The 20,716-nt window shown below is 38.6% G+C and overlaps 1 protein-coding gene across 4 annotated transcripts in view; it reads left to right on the forward strand.

Annotated features, from left to right (window-relative positions):
• The first annotated feature begins 1,803 nt into the window (after nt 1-1,803).
• Nucleotides 1,804-20,716, forward strand: part of DOP1A (DOP1 leucine zipper like protein A) — a 69,991-nt gene continuing 51,078 nt past the window's right edge. For 3 of the 4 annotated variants that reach the window (XM_049818301.1, XM_049818304.1, XM_049818305.1), the window contains exons 1-5: nt 1,818-1,883; nt 13,929-14,146; nt 16,006-16,187; nt 18,417-18,587; nt 20,184-20,373. In XM_049818301.1, coding sequence (XP_049674258.1) covers nt 14,009-14,146; nt 16,006-16,187; nt 18,417-18,587; nt 20,184-20,373 — 681 coding nt within the window. In that variant the 5' untranslated portion in view covers nt 1,818-1,883; nt 13,929-14,008. Of the gene's footprint in view, nt 1,884-13,928; nt 14,147-16,005; nt 16,188-18,416; nt 18,588-20,183; nt 20,374-20,716 lie in introns of all 4 variants that reach the window. The other variant, XM_049818303.1, reaches the window with a different exon arrangement.

Raw genomic sequence — 20,716 nt, forward strand, 5'->3', positions numbered from 1 at the left:
CTTAGCGTGGCCACTTCCCAGTACTTCCCCTGCATCTCTCATTGTATTAGGGATGCTGGAGGGTACATCCCTGCCTATATCCTCCCATGTCCACTTACGGATGCGTTTGCCATCAATATGAATAGTACCTCCTTGAACCTACGGACAGCGTCCAAGTCCCCAGCCCCTGGTGGCGATACAGTCTAGAAGTTCACAATCTGCTTTGCAGAAAAGTGTTTTCTTTACGTGTCTCAAAAATGATCTTGTACTGTTTTCATGAGGTGCCTCCTCACTCTCATACCATGGGATTTGGTTAATAACAACTTTATATCCTTCATGATTTTGTAAACCTTGATCAATCCTCTCTCCTGCCTTCTCTCTCTATATTGAACAGCCCCAGCCGTTATCGCTCTCGCTGCAAGGCAGCGGCACCAACCCACCTCTGCGCCCTCCCTAACGCCTCTACATCCTTCTTGAGCCGTGAAGACAAGAAGTGATGCAGCAATCCATCTGAGGCTGCGCCAGCCTTTTATATAGCGGCCAAACTACTACCTCTATCTCGTTCTCAATATGCTTCCCAATAACGTACAATGTTTTGTGGGGGTTTTTTGATTGCCACTGCACATAAAGTTGATGAGGCAATTTCAGAGAACTGTTTGAGAGCTCCGAGTTGTAACTGCCACTACTAAATTCAGCAAAAGGGAAGCTTGGAAATCTAACCACTTTACAGCGTGGGAGCACATGAAGGCATGTTGTCAGTTATTGAAAGTTGTATCCCCTTCGTGAAGATCACCACTCTTAAATAGCTCCAAAAGCACGACCCACCCTAGATAAGAATTAAATCTCAAATGCATTTGTAAGTATCTTCAAAGAAAAATAAATGTAAATGCACCATTTTAATTGGAAATGCATGACTTGTAGAGTCATACTCGGTGCCTCAGAAAACCAGTGGGAATTGTCAGCTTTCCAAAAAGTAACTGTTTCTCATCTTCTGAATCCCGGAATAGTTCAATGAGAAAAGGAATCGCATTTCCTCTTTATTATTATCCCAAGTCTGGAGAATAAAATTAGACTTCATAAAATGTTGGCTGATAACGTAAGTCAGCAAGTAGAAGATTTATCAATATTATGAGATTTTCCCCTGACAATATTTTAGAAATATTTACTTGTCTTCAGACAAAGTCTAAAAGATTTATTACATAAGCTGAATGCACCTTTTTTTTTTTCTTTTTGCAGTTACTTAAGTAATTTATAACCATACTAACCACTTGCTATCATGAAGCCTGCTTAAATCTGAGAACGGTAATGATGGCTTTTAAACTAACAGATCGCAGTCTAAGGACCGTACCCTTCATACTGTGGAACGGGTCGCTTGAAAATCGCTCTTGAGTAAAAAACTCCTTCCAGTATCGTCCATGTGGGCACCCCTGCGCCTTCCTGCGTAGTAAGGACTCAAGCGTGCTACTCACAACAAATTTTGGAAAATTCTAAATACAACCACTAGTAGTATAATCACGGATATTTTCTGAAGTGCCCCCTGCCTTCCCTTTTTACCTGCACTATATTTGGCGAACGACGTAAAGATTAGGCAAAATAAACGTATATCCCCATCTACAAGCCTGTCGGTTTTATCTCCGCAGTGCCCAAGCGCCCGCTTGCCCCCGTTAACTCCCCGCTTTTCCCCATCCCAAACGAGAGCGGCTGCGCGCCCCCGCGCAGGGGCGCGCCGGGCTCCGCGCCCGCGCACCGCCCGCCCGCGCGCGCCCTCCTCCGCCCGCCGCCCGCCAGGGGGCGCGGGCGCGGGGCGGGGCGGAGGGGAGGCGCGCCGCGGTGCATGCCGGGAGCTGTCAGGGCGGCGCGGGGCTGCTGGTGGCGGTCGGGCTCTTCCGGCTCGGGTCGCTCAGGTAACGCCGCTCGCCCCGCCGCCCCCTCCTCTCCTTCCTCCTCCTCCTCCTCCTCCTCTTCCCGGTGAGGGTAGGCTGCGGGCCCCACCGGCGGCCGCTCCCCTCCTCCCTCCCTGTCGCCGCGCCTGTGTTGGGGAGGGCGCCGCAGCCGAGCGGGGTCCGCCCCTGGAGCCGAGCCGGCCCTCTCCTCCTCCTCCTGTCCCCTCACCGGGCCGGGCCGCGGGCACCGTTAGGGACGGCGAGGACCGGGCCGGGCCTGAGCTTGGCCTGCGGTCGGGGAGCAGGTGCCGAGGAGCCTGGGGAGAGCGGTTAGCCTCCGAATTGCTCCGCGTTAATTAACCTGTGGCACCTGGCTCGCCCGACCGCCGCTCCGTGGCCTGCCCCTCCGATCCCCGGTGCCGTCGCCCGTAGCGGAAAGCGGGCCCGGGTGGGTTCCGAGGCTGCGGAGCCTTCCTCCCCCCGCCCCGGCCCCGGCACCGGCACGGACGCTGCTGGCCGGGCCTGGTTTCGCCCTTGGTGGAGGGGCTTCCTCAGGGGACCTCCTTCCCTCTGGGAACAAGCTCGGCGTTGGGCTGCCAGAGCCGTCCTGCTTTGACCTTGAGCGTGTAAGGGCTGCGGGCCTCTTTTGGGGCAGATTCCTGGCTGGGCGGCTCGGCTGCTTGTGGTGTTGCGTGTGATGTTTGGAAGGAGACGTGGGGCATACGGCTGTCCGTAGTTTGTGCAGTGCAGGGTTAAATTTCATCTGTTGATGCAGGAATGGCCTTAAATCTTGTGATGCCCACTTGAAAAGCATAAATATGTGACAGCTTCTGGGGCTAAACGTTTTTTTAGAAATAACATTTGCATACCTGTAATAATAACAGCCAGGAAAGCCCACCTAAATAATTTATCTCTGTAACTATCCTAAAATATGCTGGATATGGGGTACAGGTTTTGATGAGCTTGTTCTGGGTGACTCAACCCTTGTATTTTCATTGCTGATTAGCAAGAACCCTTGCACTCCTGGATCTTCTTTCTGTACGCACTAACAGAGAACGTGTTATGGTTCTCAGGTTAACTGCATAATGTGATACCTGAATTCTAGCTATAGGAGTGTAAAGTGGTGGGAAGACTCTATCTAAATAGTAATGGGCTAGGTGCTTGCAGGAAATAAGGGGGAAAAATACAACGTTGAAGATCATAGTCTTTTGTTTTGTTGCCAAGCCTTTGCCTGTCTGTGTTAAATGCTTATGCTGCCCTGGCTGTCAGATTTGCTTATTTTTTTGTTTGAAATATTGGTAACTTTTCAAAAACAGGCTGATAGGCAGTAGACCTTTTGTAGGTCTAGTACTAGTGTGATGTCTAAATATTGTGATTATCCAAAATGTACAGTCATTTTTAATATAACGTGGGTGAATGTCATGTGGACGAATGTCAGTGTGGAAACAGGTGGAACGTCAACAATATCATTCTTGTTTTTTTTTTTAATTGAAATGAGAATAGGTGCTTTTGGAAACTAAGCAGCCTGTAAATGAGAGATGGGGGAGGAGTAACTGCATTCCTAACTTACTGAAAGTCTTACTTTCCCAGCTTGGTGGTAGCAGCTGTGATGGTAGATGTTTAAACAGCATCTTGCAAAGACAAGTTATCCTATGTCTTCCATTAGTGGAGTGGCTGTGCATTCGAGTGTATGGTTATGCTCACAAGTTAGGCCATGTTTATACTGGTGGTGCTTTTCTTGTGTAAAAATACTGGCATGGTACACTGACCACTAGAAATACTCATCACACGCACAGCAAGCTACGCAGGTAAGAATGCAGTCTGTCTGGTGTAAATGGGCTCAGCCTGTGTTCTGCCATTGTTCCCCATTTGAATAATGGGAGGACGCTTCCATGTGTTCATCGCTAGCGTAGGTCTCTTGGACAGCAGTAACTCTAGTCACCTTTAGTGTCTTCTTGCTTAGCTGGGAATGACTGCTCGGGCTGGGCTGACTGAAAATACATACTACTATTCTACTTTTTTTCTTTTTTACTTTGGTGGAGCTGTGTTATATTAAATGTGAAGCGTGCAGAAAAGAACCAAGAAGAGGTATGAAGTATCTTGTAAAAAAACCTGTTCTGGAAATTGTTGAGAAAAATAGGAGATAGAAAAGAGGCTAAATTAAATGATACCTGCTAAAGCATGAAATAGAAAAATGAAAGTAATTTGTATGCACATACAAATGAAAGTAAAATTGTATGCACATAAATTGTCTTCCAGAATAATAATCATGTTGCCCTGACTTGTAGCTGAAAAGAAGTTGAATGATAAATAGGAACAGTACGCGATATGTTTCCCTCTGAGAGCCTGGGGAGAAGAGACACTGCAGGATCAACCATTTTTCCCCAATAACTGAAACAAGAAATGAGGAGAAAGCACCAAAGACACTCAGTAAATGATTTCACTAGTCAACACATCACTAGTTTTATCAGAAACTTATACTTCAGTATAAACATAAAAACATTATGTAAAGCCGGGGAACAGTGCTTTGCCTAATTTGGTTTCTAGTATCCTTTGCAAAAATCAAAGGGAATCTAACCTTATATTAATGTTTTTTCTGGCTGGCTTCTGAGGATAAGGAGAGCAAAGAAATTTTGGTGCAGCCACCATTTTCAGAACAGTCAGGAAAGGATTCTACTTTACAAATTCCTTGAAATCCATCCACAGAATATGCGAAATCAGATGCATTGCAAAATACAACCACAATCTAGATAATGCATAGGTATATGTATGGCATATGACACTTTCAGAATTAAAATTAGAATAAAATGATAGAAATGAGTCAAAATTTGAAATGAACAAATTAGTAATATCTTAGGACCTCAGGGTAGAATAAAAAAGGAAGTTGGACAAAGTCTTGCCCAAATGCATTGTATTAAAAGGTTACCCAAGTAAAGCAATTATAAGGATATGAGAACTTCTGACGTGTGTTTGTGAAAAGAAGTATCAGGGTTGTTGGAGACAGAATGGTAAACTCGCCTGAAGCTACATAGTATTAGAATGATGGGTATGGACGAATAAAAGGTTCATCTAAATGTTCAATTTTAAAGTTATTGTGAGAAAAGAATAAATGAATAAATTATTAGGCCACCATTTTTTAATTGTTTTTTTTTTTGTGAAGTTGGTAGATTCTGTGTTAAACTGTCTATCAGAATAACTATCTGTCACAATGTGAAGGCACAGCATTACCCTGGAAGCAAGGCTTCTTCCTCAGTAGAGTGCTGCAAGTGTAATTTAAGACAGTGAAACTCATGCAAGTCCTTTGTTTGTCTACCAAGCTGAAAAGTATCCGGAAGTTGGCAAACTCTTCTTTAAAACAAAGTGTAGTACAAATCTAGGTTTAAATGTAGTCATACTTGTTTGAGTTGGTTTTCATTGTTACATTTGCTATGGCTTTTTGTTGTTGTTTGTTTGTTTATTTCTTTAGTTTAACTGTTTTACTATGTTAATTGGATTTACTAGTTTGCTGAGAGTAAAAAATAAGCAAGAAATAAAAAGAATACCTGAAGATAAGCCTTCCATCCGTAAATGCTTGGAAAAGATGGGAAGAGGAGAGCTAGCTAGTTAAAAAGGAATTCTTTTCAGAGAGGGTATAGTGACCATTTGAAGGTATGAGGCTGAAACATGTAAAAGTGAAAATAAATTGCAGTTTATGTTAGGAAGCTTGTCTTGTTGCTGTGCTCAGACACCTGGAGAGAGGGTAACTATTTGAAATCAAGTACTTGCTTATCAATCATTGCTCAACAGAGAAGGCAATAGCCCCAAAGTCTAGTTGGTGCGTGTGAGAGCTGGGCAGTTCCACTATGGGAGAGGAAAAGCACAAAGCTCACGGTGCTGACAGGTAGTACGGGAGCCACAGGGAGGGTGCAGTTGCTCTCACACCAGAACATGCTCATTTTCTCTTTGCTATTTTTTTTTCCAACCCACCAATACTTGAGTGTTTACCATGGATTTAGCTATGTCAGATACCTTCGGTATTCTGTTTGGAGTAGTCCAAATAGCCTTATTTCTAATATGCCATCTCAGGATCTTTTTATGAAGGTGGGGAAGACACTAACTGCACGATGTTGCAGGTTTGACTGTGGATAGCTGAAAAAGGCCCTACTAACTAAGGGCACAAGCCAACCTTTTTCAGCATGGCAACATTCTGTTTTGGTCCAGGGAACAGTAGGTGATCCGCTATATACAATGTTATACTTAATTTCTGAGTAAGAATTTTGTGTTTCTGTTTAGCTTGGCATTGTCAAAGTGACTGGTTGACTCCAGGAGGTTACATTTCATATGTTACAAAAAAAAACCCCAACCAAACCTTAAATGTTACATTCTTCATCTGGGATTGTTGGGATGTCAGCCTGGAGACTGAAATGAAGATTATTTTTTAAAAAATGCCTTTAACCAGATTGCTTAAATTTCTTTGGATGCATTGCTGCTCTAATTTAAATTGGGTATAAAGATGGTAACTCTGTGAGCTGAGATGAAATGAAGTTTAAGGAGTAAACCCTCTGAAAACATGTCAAGAGTGCAGGTTAAATGCTAGGTGGTCTTTTTGTTTTTCTTTCTCTAAAATGTGTAATTGAATAAGAAGAAAATAGTGACCAGTTCTAGATCTAGGTTGAAATATTGGTTGTTCAAATACAGTGGTCAACAAAGGGAAGAAGGGCACAAGAAGAGTACTTGTAAGTGAGTATTGAAGGATAACCACAAATTCAAGGAAGCATTTTCCCCTTTTTCTCTGTTGTGTTATTCTGACTTAAATTGCCATCTGTTTTTTAGTAAGACATGTTAGATATTTTGCATAATTTAAAATAAGAAGCATGGATATCTGGAGTTTTGTTGATTTTTTTTTTTTTTTTAAATGTAAAATGCATGCTGATTAAGTTATTATATAGTAGGTATATAACTCAGGAATCATTTGTTGCTAGAAAGGAGAAAACATGAGAAACTATTATTTTAGGAAGAAGAAAATATTTTCAGTTAATGGTTGACCTGAGTTATAACAAAGATGCAAATCGTCATCTTTCATTTACTGAGTGACATAAGTTCAGATCTGTGAAATCCAAATGTTTGATTTGATTTCACGAAGACTATATTTTAAAAGTAGAAACTTTAGTGTAAGAAAGATTCCAAAATTCATGTAGTGCAAGAGGACTTAACTGTAGAAAAGATGGTGTCTGTTATACTGAGTGTCACATTGTCACTTGAGCATCTGTTGTATGCCACTATAATGCTTTCATTTGCTAATATGTATTTAGTTTGCTTTATTCAGATGTTTTGAATTATTTTTTAACTGTTAAAATAATTATTTGGCATTAAGTCAAAGATCATTTTAACAGAGGAAACCTTTTATTGCTTTATTACAGCAGTGCTTGGAGATCCCTGTAGTGAACAGAGCTGCTTTTTCTCTTGTACTTTGCCACAAACAGTAAGACAGTCCTGAGTAGTATGCAGGCACAGTACACAAGGGCTGGAAGAAAAGGAATCAGTAGTGTTCTTCTGTTGGTGGGTCTCGAATCAAAATCAAAAGTTTAACCTAGTATGTCAACTGGTTTTTTAGTTCACCTATTATATGTTGAAAAGCTGTAATCAAATAGAAGTGAGTAAAGGGATTAAAATGTCACCATAAACTGTTTACAAGAGGTGATTGGAAAAGATGTTTATTTACCAACAAGAGTGAGAACTCTTTGGTCACTTTCTTCTCCTCTCCAGTAAACACATAGACAGATTTGATACTTTTTTACTTCTGAAAAATTATCTTCTAAAGCAAATACATTCTCTTAGAAATTGTTCATAATTATAAATATTTTTTCTTAAACAGTGAATTGAGAAGTTAATTACTGAGAAGGATTATAGTATGTTTCTTAAGAATTTTTAAGCTTGTTACTTGTTCCTCTTCATGAACTCATGCCTGGTGTAAGTCAGACTTTGGAATACCATGAAACAGCAATAGCAGAAAGAACATTTTACATATGTTATATATTTCCATCAGACTATGCTCAGTGGTAGACTTACAGTTTTATTCCAGTCATCTTTCTTCTGTGACATCCTGTATATGCAAAAGAAGAAAAGTGTACTTAATTTCTTTTTACTAACTTTTTGTGTGTGTGTAATAATAAACATAATAAATAATAAACATATTTTGTAGATTCTGAAGCCATGGGGAGCACATCCAGTTGGGTGCTTAATCTAACCTCTGTAGTACAAGCCATAGTTTTTTTCTCATTGAGTTCTTGTTTGAATGAGAATCCCTCTCAGGCAAACATCTTGTGATGATTTAGAAGTTGCTAATATGGGTAATGTACATATTGTTATGCTGATTTAATTTATCATGGAAAGAAATTTGAACACCTAAAAGTGTCATTTTTTTCTGTGGAAAAACATAATAAGCTGTTTCTGCTTGTGAATTTTGGCTGTGTAGAAAAGTATACTGGAAGTTATTAATCACAATATTAAATAATATTAAGTGCTTGATACTAATGAGTTCATGGCTAATTATAGTTAGTTATACAGTCTGGGTGTGTTTTTGTTTTGTTTATTTGGATAATTTGTTTTTCCTCTTTCATTACTGTACTGAATAGCAATTGGCCAAAATAACAAGCTCAAATGGTTCTTATTCTTCAGAAGACATTAGAGATGCTTTTTTGAAAAACTCTGAAATAAGAGGACTCTGTAGAAAGTCAATTCAGAAATAGAGTAATTAGCTGTAGTTGGAAAATCTTTATCTTTGGTAATAGAAGAATATATGTATTTCCAACATTTTATTTTTTATCTTAAGAGACTAGCCTGGGATTTGTAGTATTTATTTTGCTATTCATGCTTTTAGATGTTTCTGAGGGAAAGCAAAGCATAATAAATTACCAAATGACAAGGCTTCTGTTTTCTATGTATTCGAATCTGTGTTTGTATTAAGTCTATTCAAATAAAAATGTGTTTCCGCAGTTACCAGCTTGGTATGTGGGCACTGTACACAGCTTAAAAAGCAATAGCTCAATACTGTGAAATTGGAAATTTTTCTCATCTGCTTTTTAATTATCTATTAGTTCTTCTACTGTATGTCCCAAAGCCACGCTTGAAACGGGAAACAATTTTAGAAAAGCCTTGAAAGATTGCAAAGCTGAAACTCTGAGGAATTCAAAGGGAGCAAGTTTGTGAGCTCAGATTCTTACAATACTTGGGACAAATCTTGAAGTGACATGATATATGCAGATTTGTGCTCCACAGCTATCAGCCCCTTGACCTGTACCAGAAAGCGACCACTTCGGTATTGCACATTGGTGTGAAGCAGACAAATAGAGCAATTCTGTGAGGCTTGAAAAATGTGAGTGGAACAGTAGCAAATCAAACCCAAAGTGGAGCTTCGGGGTAGGATAGATACTGGAGAGAGCTTATGAATCGTTGGGAAATCTTTTAACTTTGTGATTATACTGAGACAGAATCTAGAGGAAAGCTGCTTTTATTGAATAAGTGTTGATGAAGCTGCTGTTCTTCTCAATTGAGTTTCTTTAGCTTCAGTGAAGACCATGTAGAGCCTGTTAAGCAGGTTAGTAGTTTGTATTGATGTGAGACTGAAGGCTCTTAGGCACGCGAGTTGTGAAGGATGAGCATTTGCTGTGGAAAACACAGCTGTAGAGTATCACCTTAATGTGACTCCTAGGAAAACCAGTACCACCTCATTGATGTAGGGAATTGAAGGCTGCTCTGTGAACACACTATACACAACCCCCAGCAAAAGGAGAACCACAGCTCCAGGTAGCTGCTTTCCTTGTCATACTCGAAGACTCTACAGGCATCCATGTATATCCAGAATTGTGTGGTGTCTGTTTTTTAATCCCCATGAGAAGGTGAAGTGGAAGGTAGTAAGTGTCCAGATCTACTTCTGCATTCACTTATGATTTAAATATGGTTTTATGAAATGACTTGAAAGTGTATAGCACTTCTTAAGTAGTTTCTTCCACATTAATAGTAAGCCTTCTGCTCAGACACCCCCATTTGCTTGTTGTCCTCCATTAAAAAGAGGCATGGTCACGTAACAGGTCAATGATTACCTATGTCCAGGCTCATGAGAGTGGCTGAACCTTCAGTCTGAGAAGCTTGTCTCATCTCATTAGGGGAAGAAAACAACAGAAGCAAAGGATGGTGCTCTTCATACCTTTGTTTAAAAAGAGAAATAAATAACATTCCATGGAAAGTTGGCCATCATGTTAAATGGTGATTGTGGAATGACAAGATAAATAGTTTATCCTTTAGGCTGTTTGGTGGTGTGGCAGAAACTGCTGTTTTCCCATGATTTCGATCTATCAAATTTTATTATTTATTTCATTAGTAAACCATGAAAAAATAAGGCTGTGATACTTATAAGGAGACATTACTAAGCTTTAACATTGTATTGAAATATCAGTGCCAGAAAATTAAATGATGTTAAATCTGCAGTTTTATGATAGATGAAGAGAACAGAAAAGTATCAGTAAGAATACATGATAGAAACAAGAAAAGATTAAAAACTATATTTTAGAATATCTCAGGCTAAGTAAAAAGTAAACCTTGTAGGACAAGTATATTTTTATGTATGAGAGCTAATAAAAATGGGCATTCCTGTAGTTTCAGTTATCTTAGAATAAAAATAGTGCCAGGTTTATAAAAAATAATAAATAATATTTACATATTATCTTCTCTGCATGCCTGGCTTATTATGGCTACTGATACGATTTGGAAGATATATTGTTTAAAATAGAGACTCTTCATTGGGGGAAAAAATATGCAAGAAATTCTTTCTCTCCTTGTAACCTCAAACTATACAAAAACTTGTTTTAAGAAAGAAAAATGAGACCATAACCACAGAGTAATAAGAAAACAGAATATATTTTTGCTTCTTTGTGCAAAACTGCATAATGATTAATTTCACTCATAACATATGGATAAATATAAATATCAATTACATGATTAGAGTAAGTTCATTAGTATCAGCTGGTGTGTGATAGACTTGCCTAAAAGTATAGGTTATTCAAAGTTGCTAATTTTTTTTGTTTTTTATAAGGAAGGGAATATTCTGATCAGTTAGTAAGCCCCAAAAAACCCCTACCTGTTTAATCCTGTGTTCCTGCTGGTTTTGTTTAACCTTTGATAATCCTGAATCAGTCCACACTCAGCTTTCAGGTTTTTCAAGCACTTGAGGAAGACAGAGCCCTGTTTTCCGCTCAGCCATAAGTGGTTGCATTTATGCTTTAGTTGGATTAAAAAAGGATGCTAATGCTTTGTTCACTCAGAAAGCATTATTCGCTGTGTCAAGTTCTTTCTCTATCCTTTGTGCCTGGAAAAATGAGAATTGTGCTGCTTTTGTATGTTGGTTCTTTCTTCTTTTTTAGTGTGAATACTTCATTTTACTTTTGGAGATCAGACATTGGCGGTTGTGCAACTGTCTCTGAGAAATCTGTTGACATTCTACAGCTTTTTCAAAGCAAACCTGATCTTTTTCTGGACTTAATCCAAAGAAAGATGGTTATTATAGAATGAAACCACATGAAATATTTTTTTAAAATAAAAAGTGAGATCCAAGTGCTTTATGCCAGTGGGATATTGTGAAATCTATCAATTTGGCACCCAGAATGTGGTTTTTAAGTAATGGTTTGCATTTGTGTTTTGCCTTGGAGACAATCTGTCATTACTAGCTTGCCATCAGAATCAAGAGTGCAAAAGGTTTGTAATTCTTGGCCTTTTTATTCACGCCTGCTATCCCAGCTCTTTTTCTTCTTTTTGTCCATCCCTTTCTTGTTTTTCTCCTTTCTTGCAACTTTCCTTACAATGCTGAGAAACCAGGAGATGAAGGTGAAAGATAAGTAATAAGGATAAAGAAATGATTAATGCAGAATTTTGGTTGTTCTATAGAAGAAAAGGTAAATGTGATGACAGCAGAAGAGAGACTTGTCTGGCACCTTATATGTGAGTATGCATGAAAGGTTAGGGGTGAGAGAGTTCTCGAAGGTCCATCTCTGCAACCCAGAGTGGTGGTGTACTTAAATTTCTGTTGCTCTGACTGAAGCAACACTTTTTTAATGTTCTTCTAGCACTAACAAAAATGAAGTTGGGAAGGATTAAAGCTGGATTCTTATCAATTTATCTTCAGAACCACCTGTTAATTAAAGGAACAAAAAGGAGGGAGCAAAAATCTGACAGAGTACTTTGTGATAAACTTGACCAGATTATGATCATGAAATTTAGAGCCTGATTTGCTGCTGTCTTAATTTGGAGATGTTGGAGTACAGTTTTCTTCAGTTTACCTTTTTGAGTGCTGAAAAAGTAAAACAGTACTAATAGTTTGTAGGTTTGGGGTTTGTTTCAAGAACATGGCAAGGAGTTGGCCTTTAGGTAGCTGAAAATACTGGGTTTTCAGTCCTAGGGTTTTATGTTGTTCAGTCAATGGTGACTCCTTATGAGAACTGTTGATAGAGTTATTAAATAGCAGCTTCATAGCCATTTTGGGGAGAACGCTATTTGAAGGGAGGGATGGATATAGTACAAATTAAATAAAGATTTTTATGTGTCCATATAAAACGTTTTAAATTGATTGTATATGATAAAAGGCAGTGTTCATGTTTTTGGTACATCTTGCACAACTGAAATGTTTATTACATGAAGTAATACAAGTTGAATTGAAAGTCTTCTGTGATTGGTCTAAAAACGGTTAAACTTTTTGCTGAGCAGAATTTAAAGATAAGTGGTTTTATTATCTCTATCAACTGTACAACCGCCACAAATCAGAAGGTCACTTCTTATTTCTGCTAAATCTTCTGCTCTATTATTTCATAGGCATTTTTCATTTCAAACAGTCCTGCTATTTTGTCATATTGCTGCTCACTGGGAATAGGGGCCAACAAGGCGTGTTCTCCAATTGTTTTGGAAGGGCTCACTGAAGCTGCTGTTTTCAGTGTGACTCTATTTATCATACCTGGTAGACAGTCTGATGAATACAGCTTGTTTATAGCTTTTCCGTGGTTTGTTTGGGTTTTTTGGTCTACCGTGTTTCAGCCTGCAATTCTGCCCCCAATTTTCTTACTGTTTTCCTTTAATCAAGACAGAAGAGACCAGCATATGCTGGGTGTGAAGTCTCTTCTGAAGCCGAGTATCAGAACCCCCAAAAGACCCCAATTAAAAGGGGCACAAAAGCTGCCTTTTTCACAGACATGATACAATAGGATTTCCAATTATGAGTTGTAATTGCTTGGGGTTAAAGTAGCTTTAAAAACATATTTCTTTTTAGTAGTGATGGAATTTCATGAAATAAATAGTGTCTGACCTATAAAAGTATGAGGTAGTGTTTCTGGAACTGGACTATTTTAATTACTTGGTGTAGACTACCATGTGATGAAAATATATAGAGCAAATTGCAAAAGCCTCTGATTACGGAACACTAGTAAACATATACTTTTGTTGTGCGTGGATGATGATAATACAAAAACAAAGGAGAGTTGCATCGCTAAATTAACATACCAAGTCTTGTAAAAGGAAGTGTTGATGCATGAAAATACTGAATAGTGTGTGACTATTGTATGTGTCCTTCATTCTTGTCTTCTACCTGGAAGTGATTCAGAAAGATTGGTGTCTTCTGTTTTCAGAAGGGCTGATTTGTGGAAAGGTGGGTTTTTCTGGTGATGAACCCAGAGGAGGAAAAAAAAAGAAAACAAAAAAAATCCCTCTGTTGCATTGTTTAGAATAAACAGTGCTTTTGTGGAGTGGCAGGGCATTAATTTTCTCGGGGGTTTTGTTTGGTTGGTTTTGGAAGGGTTGTTTGTTTTGTCGGGTTTTGTTGTTGTTGTTGGTTTGTGGGTTTTTTTGTTGTTTTTTTTTTAATAGAACTCAATTACAGATACACTCTTTTGGACACGTGTTAAATATTTGTGTGCAATATGTTAGCTGTTGTTTAGGATTTGCTGTAACCTGATTTCAGATTGATACTTTGTAATGCCTTTGAGGAAAATGTAGTGCTCTTTATACAAAATTGTTTTAATAATATGTCTCTGGAAACAATGGTTCCAGGGTTTTTTATTTTTTATTTTGAACAGGTAATGTCTGTACATGAATTGCAAGCTAGTCTCTAGTGGGGACACCGTGGGAGGATGAACACGGAAGAGCTGGAGCTACTGACTGATTCCAAGTACAGAAACTATGTAGCAGCTGTTGACAAAGCACTGAAGAACTTTGAATATTCCAGTGAATGGGCAGATTTAATATCGGCACTTGGAAAGCTAAACAAGGTATGCCTGGCAGGTGCTTGTCGTGCTTTAACCCCAGCTGGCAACTAAGCACCATGCAGCCACTTGCTTACACAGCCACTCGCTTGCTCCCCCCTGCCCCACAGTGGGATGGGGGAGAGAATCAGGGAAAAAGTAAAACTTGGGGGTTGAGATAGAGGACATGGGATAACGGAGTTTGATAGGACTGAAAGGAAGAAAATTACAATGATAATAATAAAAGTACAATAATAATAAATTTGGAATATTCAAAACAAGTGATGCGCAGTGCAGTTGCTCACCACTCTCCGACCAATGCCCAGTTAGTTCCTGAGCAGCGATCTGCCTCCCCCGGCCAACTCTCCCCCCAGTTTATATACCAAGCGTGACGTCACATGGTCTGGAATACCCCTTTGGCCAGTTGGGGTCAGCTGCCCCGGCTGTGTCCCCTCCCAACTCCTTGTGCCCCTCCAGCCTTCTTGCTGGCTGGGCATGAGAAGCTGAAAAATCCTTGGCTTGTTGCTAAGTTGTGTTTAGACTAACTGAAAACATCAGTGTGTTATCAACATTCTTCCCGTACTAAATCCAAAGCATAACACTCTACCAGCTACCAGAAGGAAAATTAACTCTATCCCAGCCAAAACCAGGACAGTGCTCTTGAATAAGATTCAGGAACTGACAAAGGGTACTGCCGTAAAAATACGGAAGTGCAAAGTTCTAGCAGTCTAATATTCTTGCAAGTATTTTAGCAATATGAGCCAAATGCTGGGTGTGTGCAAGGAGCAAACAAATGCCTTTCTAAGACTTACAGTTTAACCCTTTGTAATTGTAAGGAAAGGGAAAAGGTATTTACATTTCTAGTGGAAACAAATGCAATGTCTTTTTTATTACTAACATTTACTTCTAATGTCATTCAAAGTTATTGAAATAGTGTGAAAAATAGTAGCAAGTATAAATATCAGCAATATTTTATGAAGCATGAGTTATAGAATGGGGCTCAAATCATTTATTGACCAGAGAATGTTATCATTCTGATTCATGTTAACAGTTAAGTTGAATGTGCAATATCATCATGATCTTTAATAGCAGTTTACAAATGAATACAAATCCTGATATCCCTATAAATCTTGTTCTAATCAGTCTTATGTGTTTCTAGGGATCTCCAGTCAGGGTCATAAAGTACCCTTTACACACACACACATTTTACCAATATGAAGCTTTGCAGAATTTGGCACAGAAAATTACTGGTCTGAAGCATTTACATTCTACCCTTTAAACCTTGCGGAAAATCAAGAATGACAGTACAGTTGGCAATGCCAGTGGCATAATTTCTTTGTATAAACTCCCATTTCTTTCTTTTTTTTTTTATTGTAACCGTTCCTCCTAAATGTGAATATAAAGCGAAGGCTATGATGTTGGGAAAGAAAAATATTAAGATGTAAATGCAACTCTGTGTTCCAGTCCTGAAGTAATTATACAGTTTCAGGCATTGGTAAAGTTTTGTATGTTGTCTCACTCTATGATGGTTTCTTAAAGTTATCCCAGAGTCACCACCCACAGTTCAATAGTCCTTTTTGAGCTGCTGGCAATTGATTTTTAACAAATGGTGGTAGTAATTTTTGTCCTCGAAAGGATAAGTAAAATAAGTGAGGAGGCCATTTCAAGTTTTAAATGCCTTGGCAGTTCCATCTATAGCAAGCGTACAAGTGAAAGACATTGCAAAGAAAAAGCTCCACAGTACATCTTAAAACTATTATTTTTCTTCTGTTGTAACCTAGGTATGTGTTGTGACTTACTGACCATGTTCAGGAACTCATTTATAAAATGTGCATTTGATGTTTAATTTGTTTTGTGCTGTTTCTCTTAATGTGTTGATTTATCAGGTGCTACAGAACAACGCAAAGTACCAGGTAGTACCGAAAAAGCTGACTATAGGCAAGCGCTTAGCGCAATGTCTTCATCCAGCTTTGCCGGGAGGGGTTCATCGGAAGGCACTTGAAACATATGAGATCATTTTCAAAATCATTGGACCCAAGCGTTTGGCCAAAGATCTTTTCCTCTACAGGTACAATAGTTTAAACAACTCCATTCCAAATGCATAGTTGAGATGCTTTTGGTTTCCTGCAGTTTATATTAATAATATTGCTTTGTTGTATAGCAAGAATCAGTCAATTTTTCTCCCTCATGTTACTGGTGCTTGTGTAGTACTCTTCTCCTGAATATTGTATATCAGAAGATAAACAGATCACCTAAGCTTTTGTTAGGAACCAACTTTAGCATTAGAAAACCTGGAGTTTATTATTTCTTCATTGAAATAAATCAAGTTTTGTGCATGTATGTACAGTAATTGAAGTGTTAATGCTAATTTCCATGTATTCACATTACATTCTTCTGTTGTAATTGAAGTGGTATGGAAAAGAATTTAAATATAGTTTATTGCAAGAAACCTTCTCTTCCAAGCAATCAAATCAACAGAACAGAAAGACTGTCCATTTTGTTAGAACAGGGGACAAGTACAAAATTTTTCTTGCTGTCAGTCTCTAGGATAACTTTGAAAAGTAAGTGTAGTGAAAATATACTGATTCCTAAACTTCCAGTAGTTTTTTGTTTGGGTGGGACAGGCAAGACATTAAGCTATTTATTATATAACGCATAGAGGCATGTGTGCATATGTGTATACGCACACTCACACATGGTTCGTAATCTTTAGCTATCCCTGGAGATTAAAATTTCACTAGTTTGAGAAATCCTGGAATAAAATAGAATTATTTTTAGGTAGCAAAGGTGTATATTAATGCTTGGGGATAAGTTGCATGCCTTAATATCAGCTATTCTGTCTTGCATTGTCAGGATGTTTATATATAGTTACATTTGGTGAGGGGAGGAGGGGAGTGTCTCAGTTCTGTGTTTCCACATGTTTTTAAAGATTCTGTCAACTCATAGCTTGCTCTTCTTGCTTATGCAGTGATTCAGTAGCTGCAATATCTTTTTAACAGTAAGTTCTAAGATAGTGGAAAATGCTACCTTGTGTAATGTAACTGAAGACATTGTTACTGATGCTTGGGGGAAGACTGATACTCACATTGAGGCATTATCAAAGATTCCACTATTTTTCATGAAAGCAGAATGACAGTGTCTGAACATGAAATCTTGAAGGATGAGTAGTAGCCTTACAAAAAAAGACTGTGGGGTAGTGTGGTGGTTATTGAACAAAAAAGACGTTTTCTGCAGAAAAAAGAAACCACTTTGCAAGGACAAAACAATAGTTCTTCTGGACAGATAAAAGCAAAAATAATTTTTACATTTTTGTACTTTGGAAAGATTCCCCCTCTCCCCCCCCTGCCGTAACATGGATAACATTGTATCCACAAAGATTTTTTTTTTAATTAGTAGATTTTTATGTGTATATTTTAAGACCCTTGTCTCAAACTTACCTTTTTTTATTGTTCTTTCATTTTTTTTCTTCATGTGTCAGGGGTCTTCTGACCTGAGTCCTCAGTGATTTTGAAAATTGCAATTGTGTTCACATGCCTTTGATTATTGGTACTGATTGTAATAATTTATGATATTTAGTAGCAATAGAAAAAGTGGTTTTAGTATGTAGGTAACTTCTTAGCTGATCACATTTGTAACTTTCATGAACTTACATTCATAGTAAACTCAAAACATACTTCCAATGTTTTCAATCCTTTAAATGCTACATCATGAAGAGTGGGTTCACTGGTAGTTTGAGAATCTGTTTGCAGACTGAATTTCTGACATAAATATATACTTTGTTGCTATTTACCAGTATAAATATCTCAAAATTTATCTTTATGTTACTTGGTGAAGTAAAACACCATTATTTTTCTTTTCTTACAGGAAAGTATTTCTATAAATTTCCTCAAATGTTCTCATCTCTTTTTGTTTCTTAATAAGTGCAAAGACAATGTATTTTTAAATACTTTGTGATGTTCCATTGTAATGTAGTTCAACGTGGGCAAAATGAACGTTTTGTCTTGCAGAGATGCTTCTGGTTTATCATATTTGTTTTATTGGTGAAAGACAGCCCTCTCGGGGCTTTCAGTGCTTGCTATTACAATACTAATAAAGCTCATAAAGTTAATCTTGACATACCAACCTGTCAATCTGGAAGGCAGTTATATTGTGTGGTGGTCTATGCCTGTGCAGAATTGTGAGATAAAGACCTGATGCTTATAACTGCACCAGACATGCCTGTAACAATCTTGAGATATAAATTAAATTGTCTCACATGAGAAGCTTCCTAAAAAGAGATAAATTTTATTTTTCACAGTTCTGGACTATTTCCACTCCTTGCTAATGCTGCTATGTCTGTCAAGCCAACATTATTGAGTCTGTATGAGATTTATTACCTCCCTTTGGGGAAAACACTGAAACCAGGACTGCAAGGACTGTTAACTGGGATTCTGCCTGGGTTGGAGGAGGGGTCAGAGTATTATGAAAGGTAAGAATAGATATGTTAATAAGGTGATATGCTTGATTTGTTTGGGGTTTTTTTGCTGCAACTTTTCATTAAATACTTGTATGTGGATTTTTTAATTTTTTTTTAAGATAGGTGGTACTTAATTTCATCCAGTCATATTAATTGTAATGGAATAGTATGGTAGAAGATTCTTAATGTTAATTACGATAACTTAACTGTTAGTTGTTCCTGTTATCGAAAGAGAATTAACATTAGGTAGACTTAGTGTTGTATGTGAGTCTCTTCTCCCAAGTAACAGGCGATAGGACAAGAGGAAACGGCCTCAAGTTGCACCAGGGGAGGTTTAGATTGGATATTAGGAAAAAATCTCTTCACCAAAAGGGTTGTCAAACACTGGAACAGGCTGCCCAGGGAAGCGGTGGAGTCACCATCCCCAGAGGTATTTAAAAGACGTGTAGATGTGGTGCTTAGGGACATGGTTTAGTGGTGGACTTGGTAGTGTTAGGTTAATGGTTGGACTCGATGATCTTAAGGGTTTTTTCCAACCTAAACAATTCTATGATTCTTGTTATGGATTGAGATACGTAACATGTTAGGAACATGCTGCTTGCTTCTTTTCTGTGGGATTTCTCTAAGGTAGTACTGCCGTATTATTCCTGGCCTAAAATACATACCTTAACTGAATTTAAGATAACAAACAAAGCTTCAATCATTCAGACTTAGTTATGATATCTAAATTGTGGGTTACTGCTGTCTCTTGCATATCTTTAGAGGTTATTACTCTTATTTCTAGCGGAGGGCCTGGGAGGTAACAGCTCTTCTTATCCAGCAAGCCAAAGCCCTCTTTGAGTTACGTTGACTGGGGTGCTGGGGTAAAATCTTAACATATTAAAGGATGAAGTTACACTCCAAGGCTTTGAGTTCTTGGAATTGATCACACGCTTACATATTCTCGATATTTCCAACTTCTGAAGCTAGAATTTTCACGACTTATGTGAAGAGCAATTTAACATCTTTTTCTATGTCTGCGTAGGTAGATAGACACAGTGTAGTTGGCATCACTACAACAGGGAAAAAGGGCTACTCAGCTTGCCTCCTGGGGCCTGCCATAGGGTGTAGAGGTGCTGCCACATGAGTGGGCAGGAATGAGGATGGGGAAGGGGTTGCTTTTGCTCAAAGAATTGTGGTATTTTTATGCCCTGTTATTGGCAGAAGTGCTCAGTGCAAGGAATGAGAGGGCAGAAGCCATTTGCTTCATTCTTTTCTTCAGTAGCTATGCTTTCCTGCTGTCTCTCTGAAACCTCTGTCTGTAGCAACACTTGGCTTTAAGTAGCAGATGAGGATGTTATTTGGCTCTTTGAACATAAGGAGTGCATAAAGAGAAGCTGTGGGCAGGCAGAAGCATTTTGCAAGCCAGGCTGGCCCACAGGCTTGCTAGTTGGATGACTCTGTTCAGGCTGCATTATAAGATTCAGTGTATAATTTGGGCTTCTCTTGGCTTCTCAAAAGAAAGTTTTGACCTTCCTGTAACAACTTATTTTTATATTTATTAAAATTGGGGGCAGGGGCAAGGGCTGTGATACGTGCCCTAATTCAGTTGACTTGATTCTACTGCAGAACGAACACGCTGCTGGAGAAGGTTGCCTTGGCTGTGGATCAGTCGGCGTTCTACAGCGCTCTCTGGGGTAGCCTCCTCACAAGCCCTGCAGTTCGCTTACCTGGAATCACCTATGTCCTCTCCCATTTGAACAGGAAGCTTTCAATGGAGGATCAACTCTACATAATTGGCAGTGACATTGAATTAATGGTAATGTTTTCTTGGAACAATGAAGACGTTGGTGTTATTTATATAACAGTATCCTTCGGGGGTTTAGATGTCTTCTCTATCTTTGTACATAGTCTTTGAAGAGATAAAAATGCACAGTTATTTATTATAGCTCCAGTTAAGCTGATGTTTTTGTGCATGATAAAAGTGTTGCAAAGCTGAGTTAATGTTTCAGAACTGCTTATGTTTTGTATAAAACTTTCCATTCATGACACACTTCAGTTAAAAGTGGTTGAATTTTGCTGTTGTATTTTTGAAAAATAATATAGAGTATTATTTTGTCTTTTAAGATATTCATTGGTAATATAAAAAAGCAAAGGCTTAA

Source organism: Accipiter gentilis, chromosome 15, assembly GCF_929443795.1.
Source record: "Accipiter gentilis chromosome 15, bAccGen1.1, whole genome shotgun sequence".
NCBI lineage: Eukaryota > Metazoa > Chordata > Aves > Accipitriformes > Accipitridae > Astur > Astur gentilis.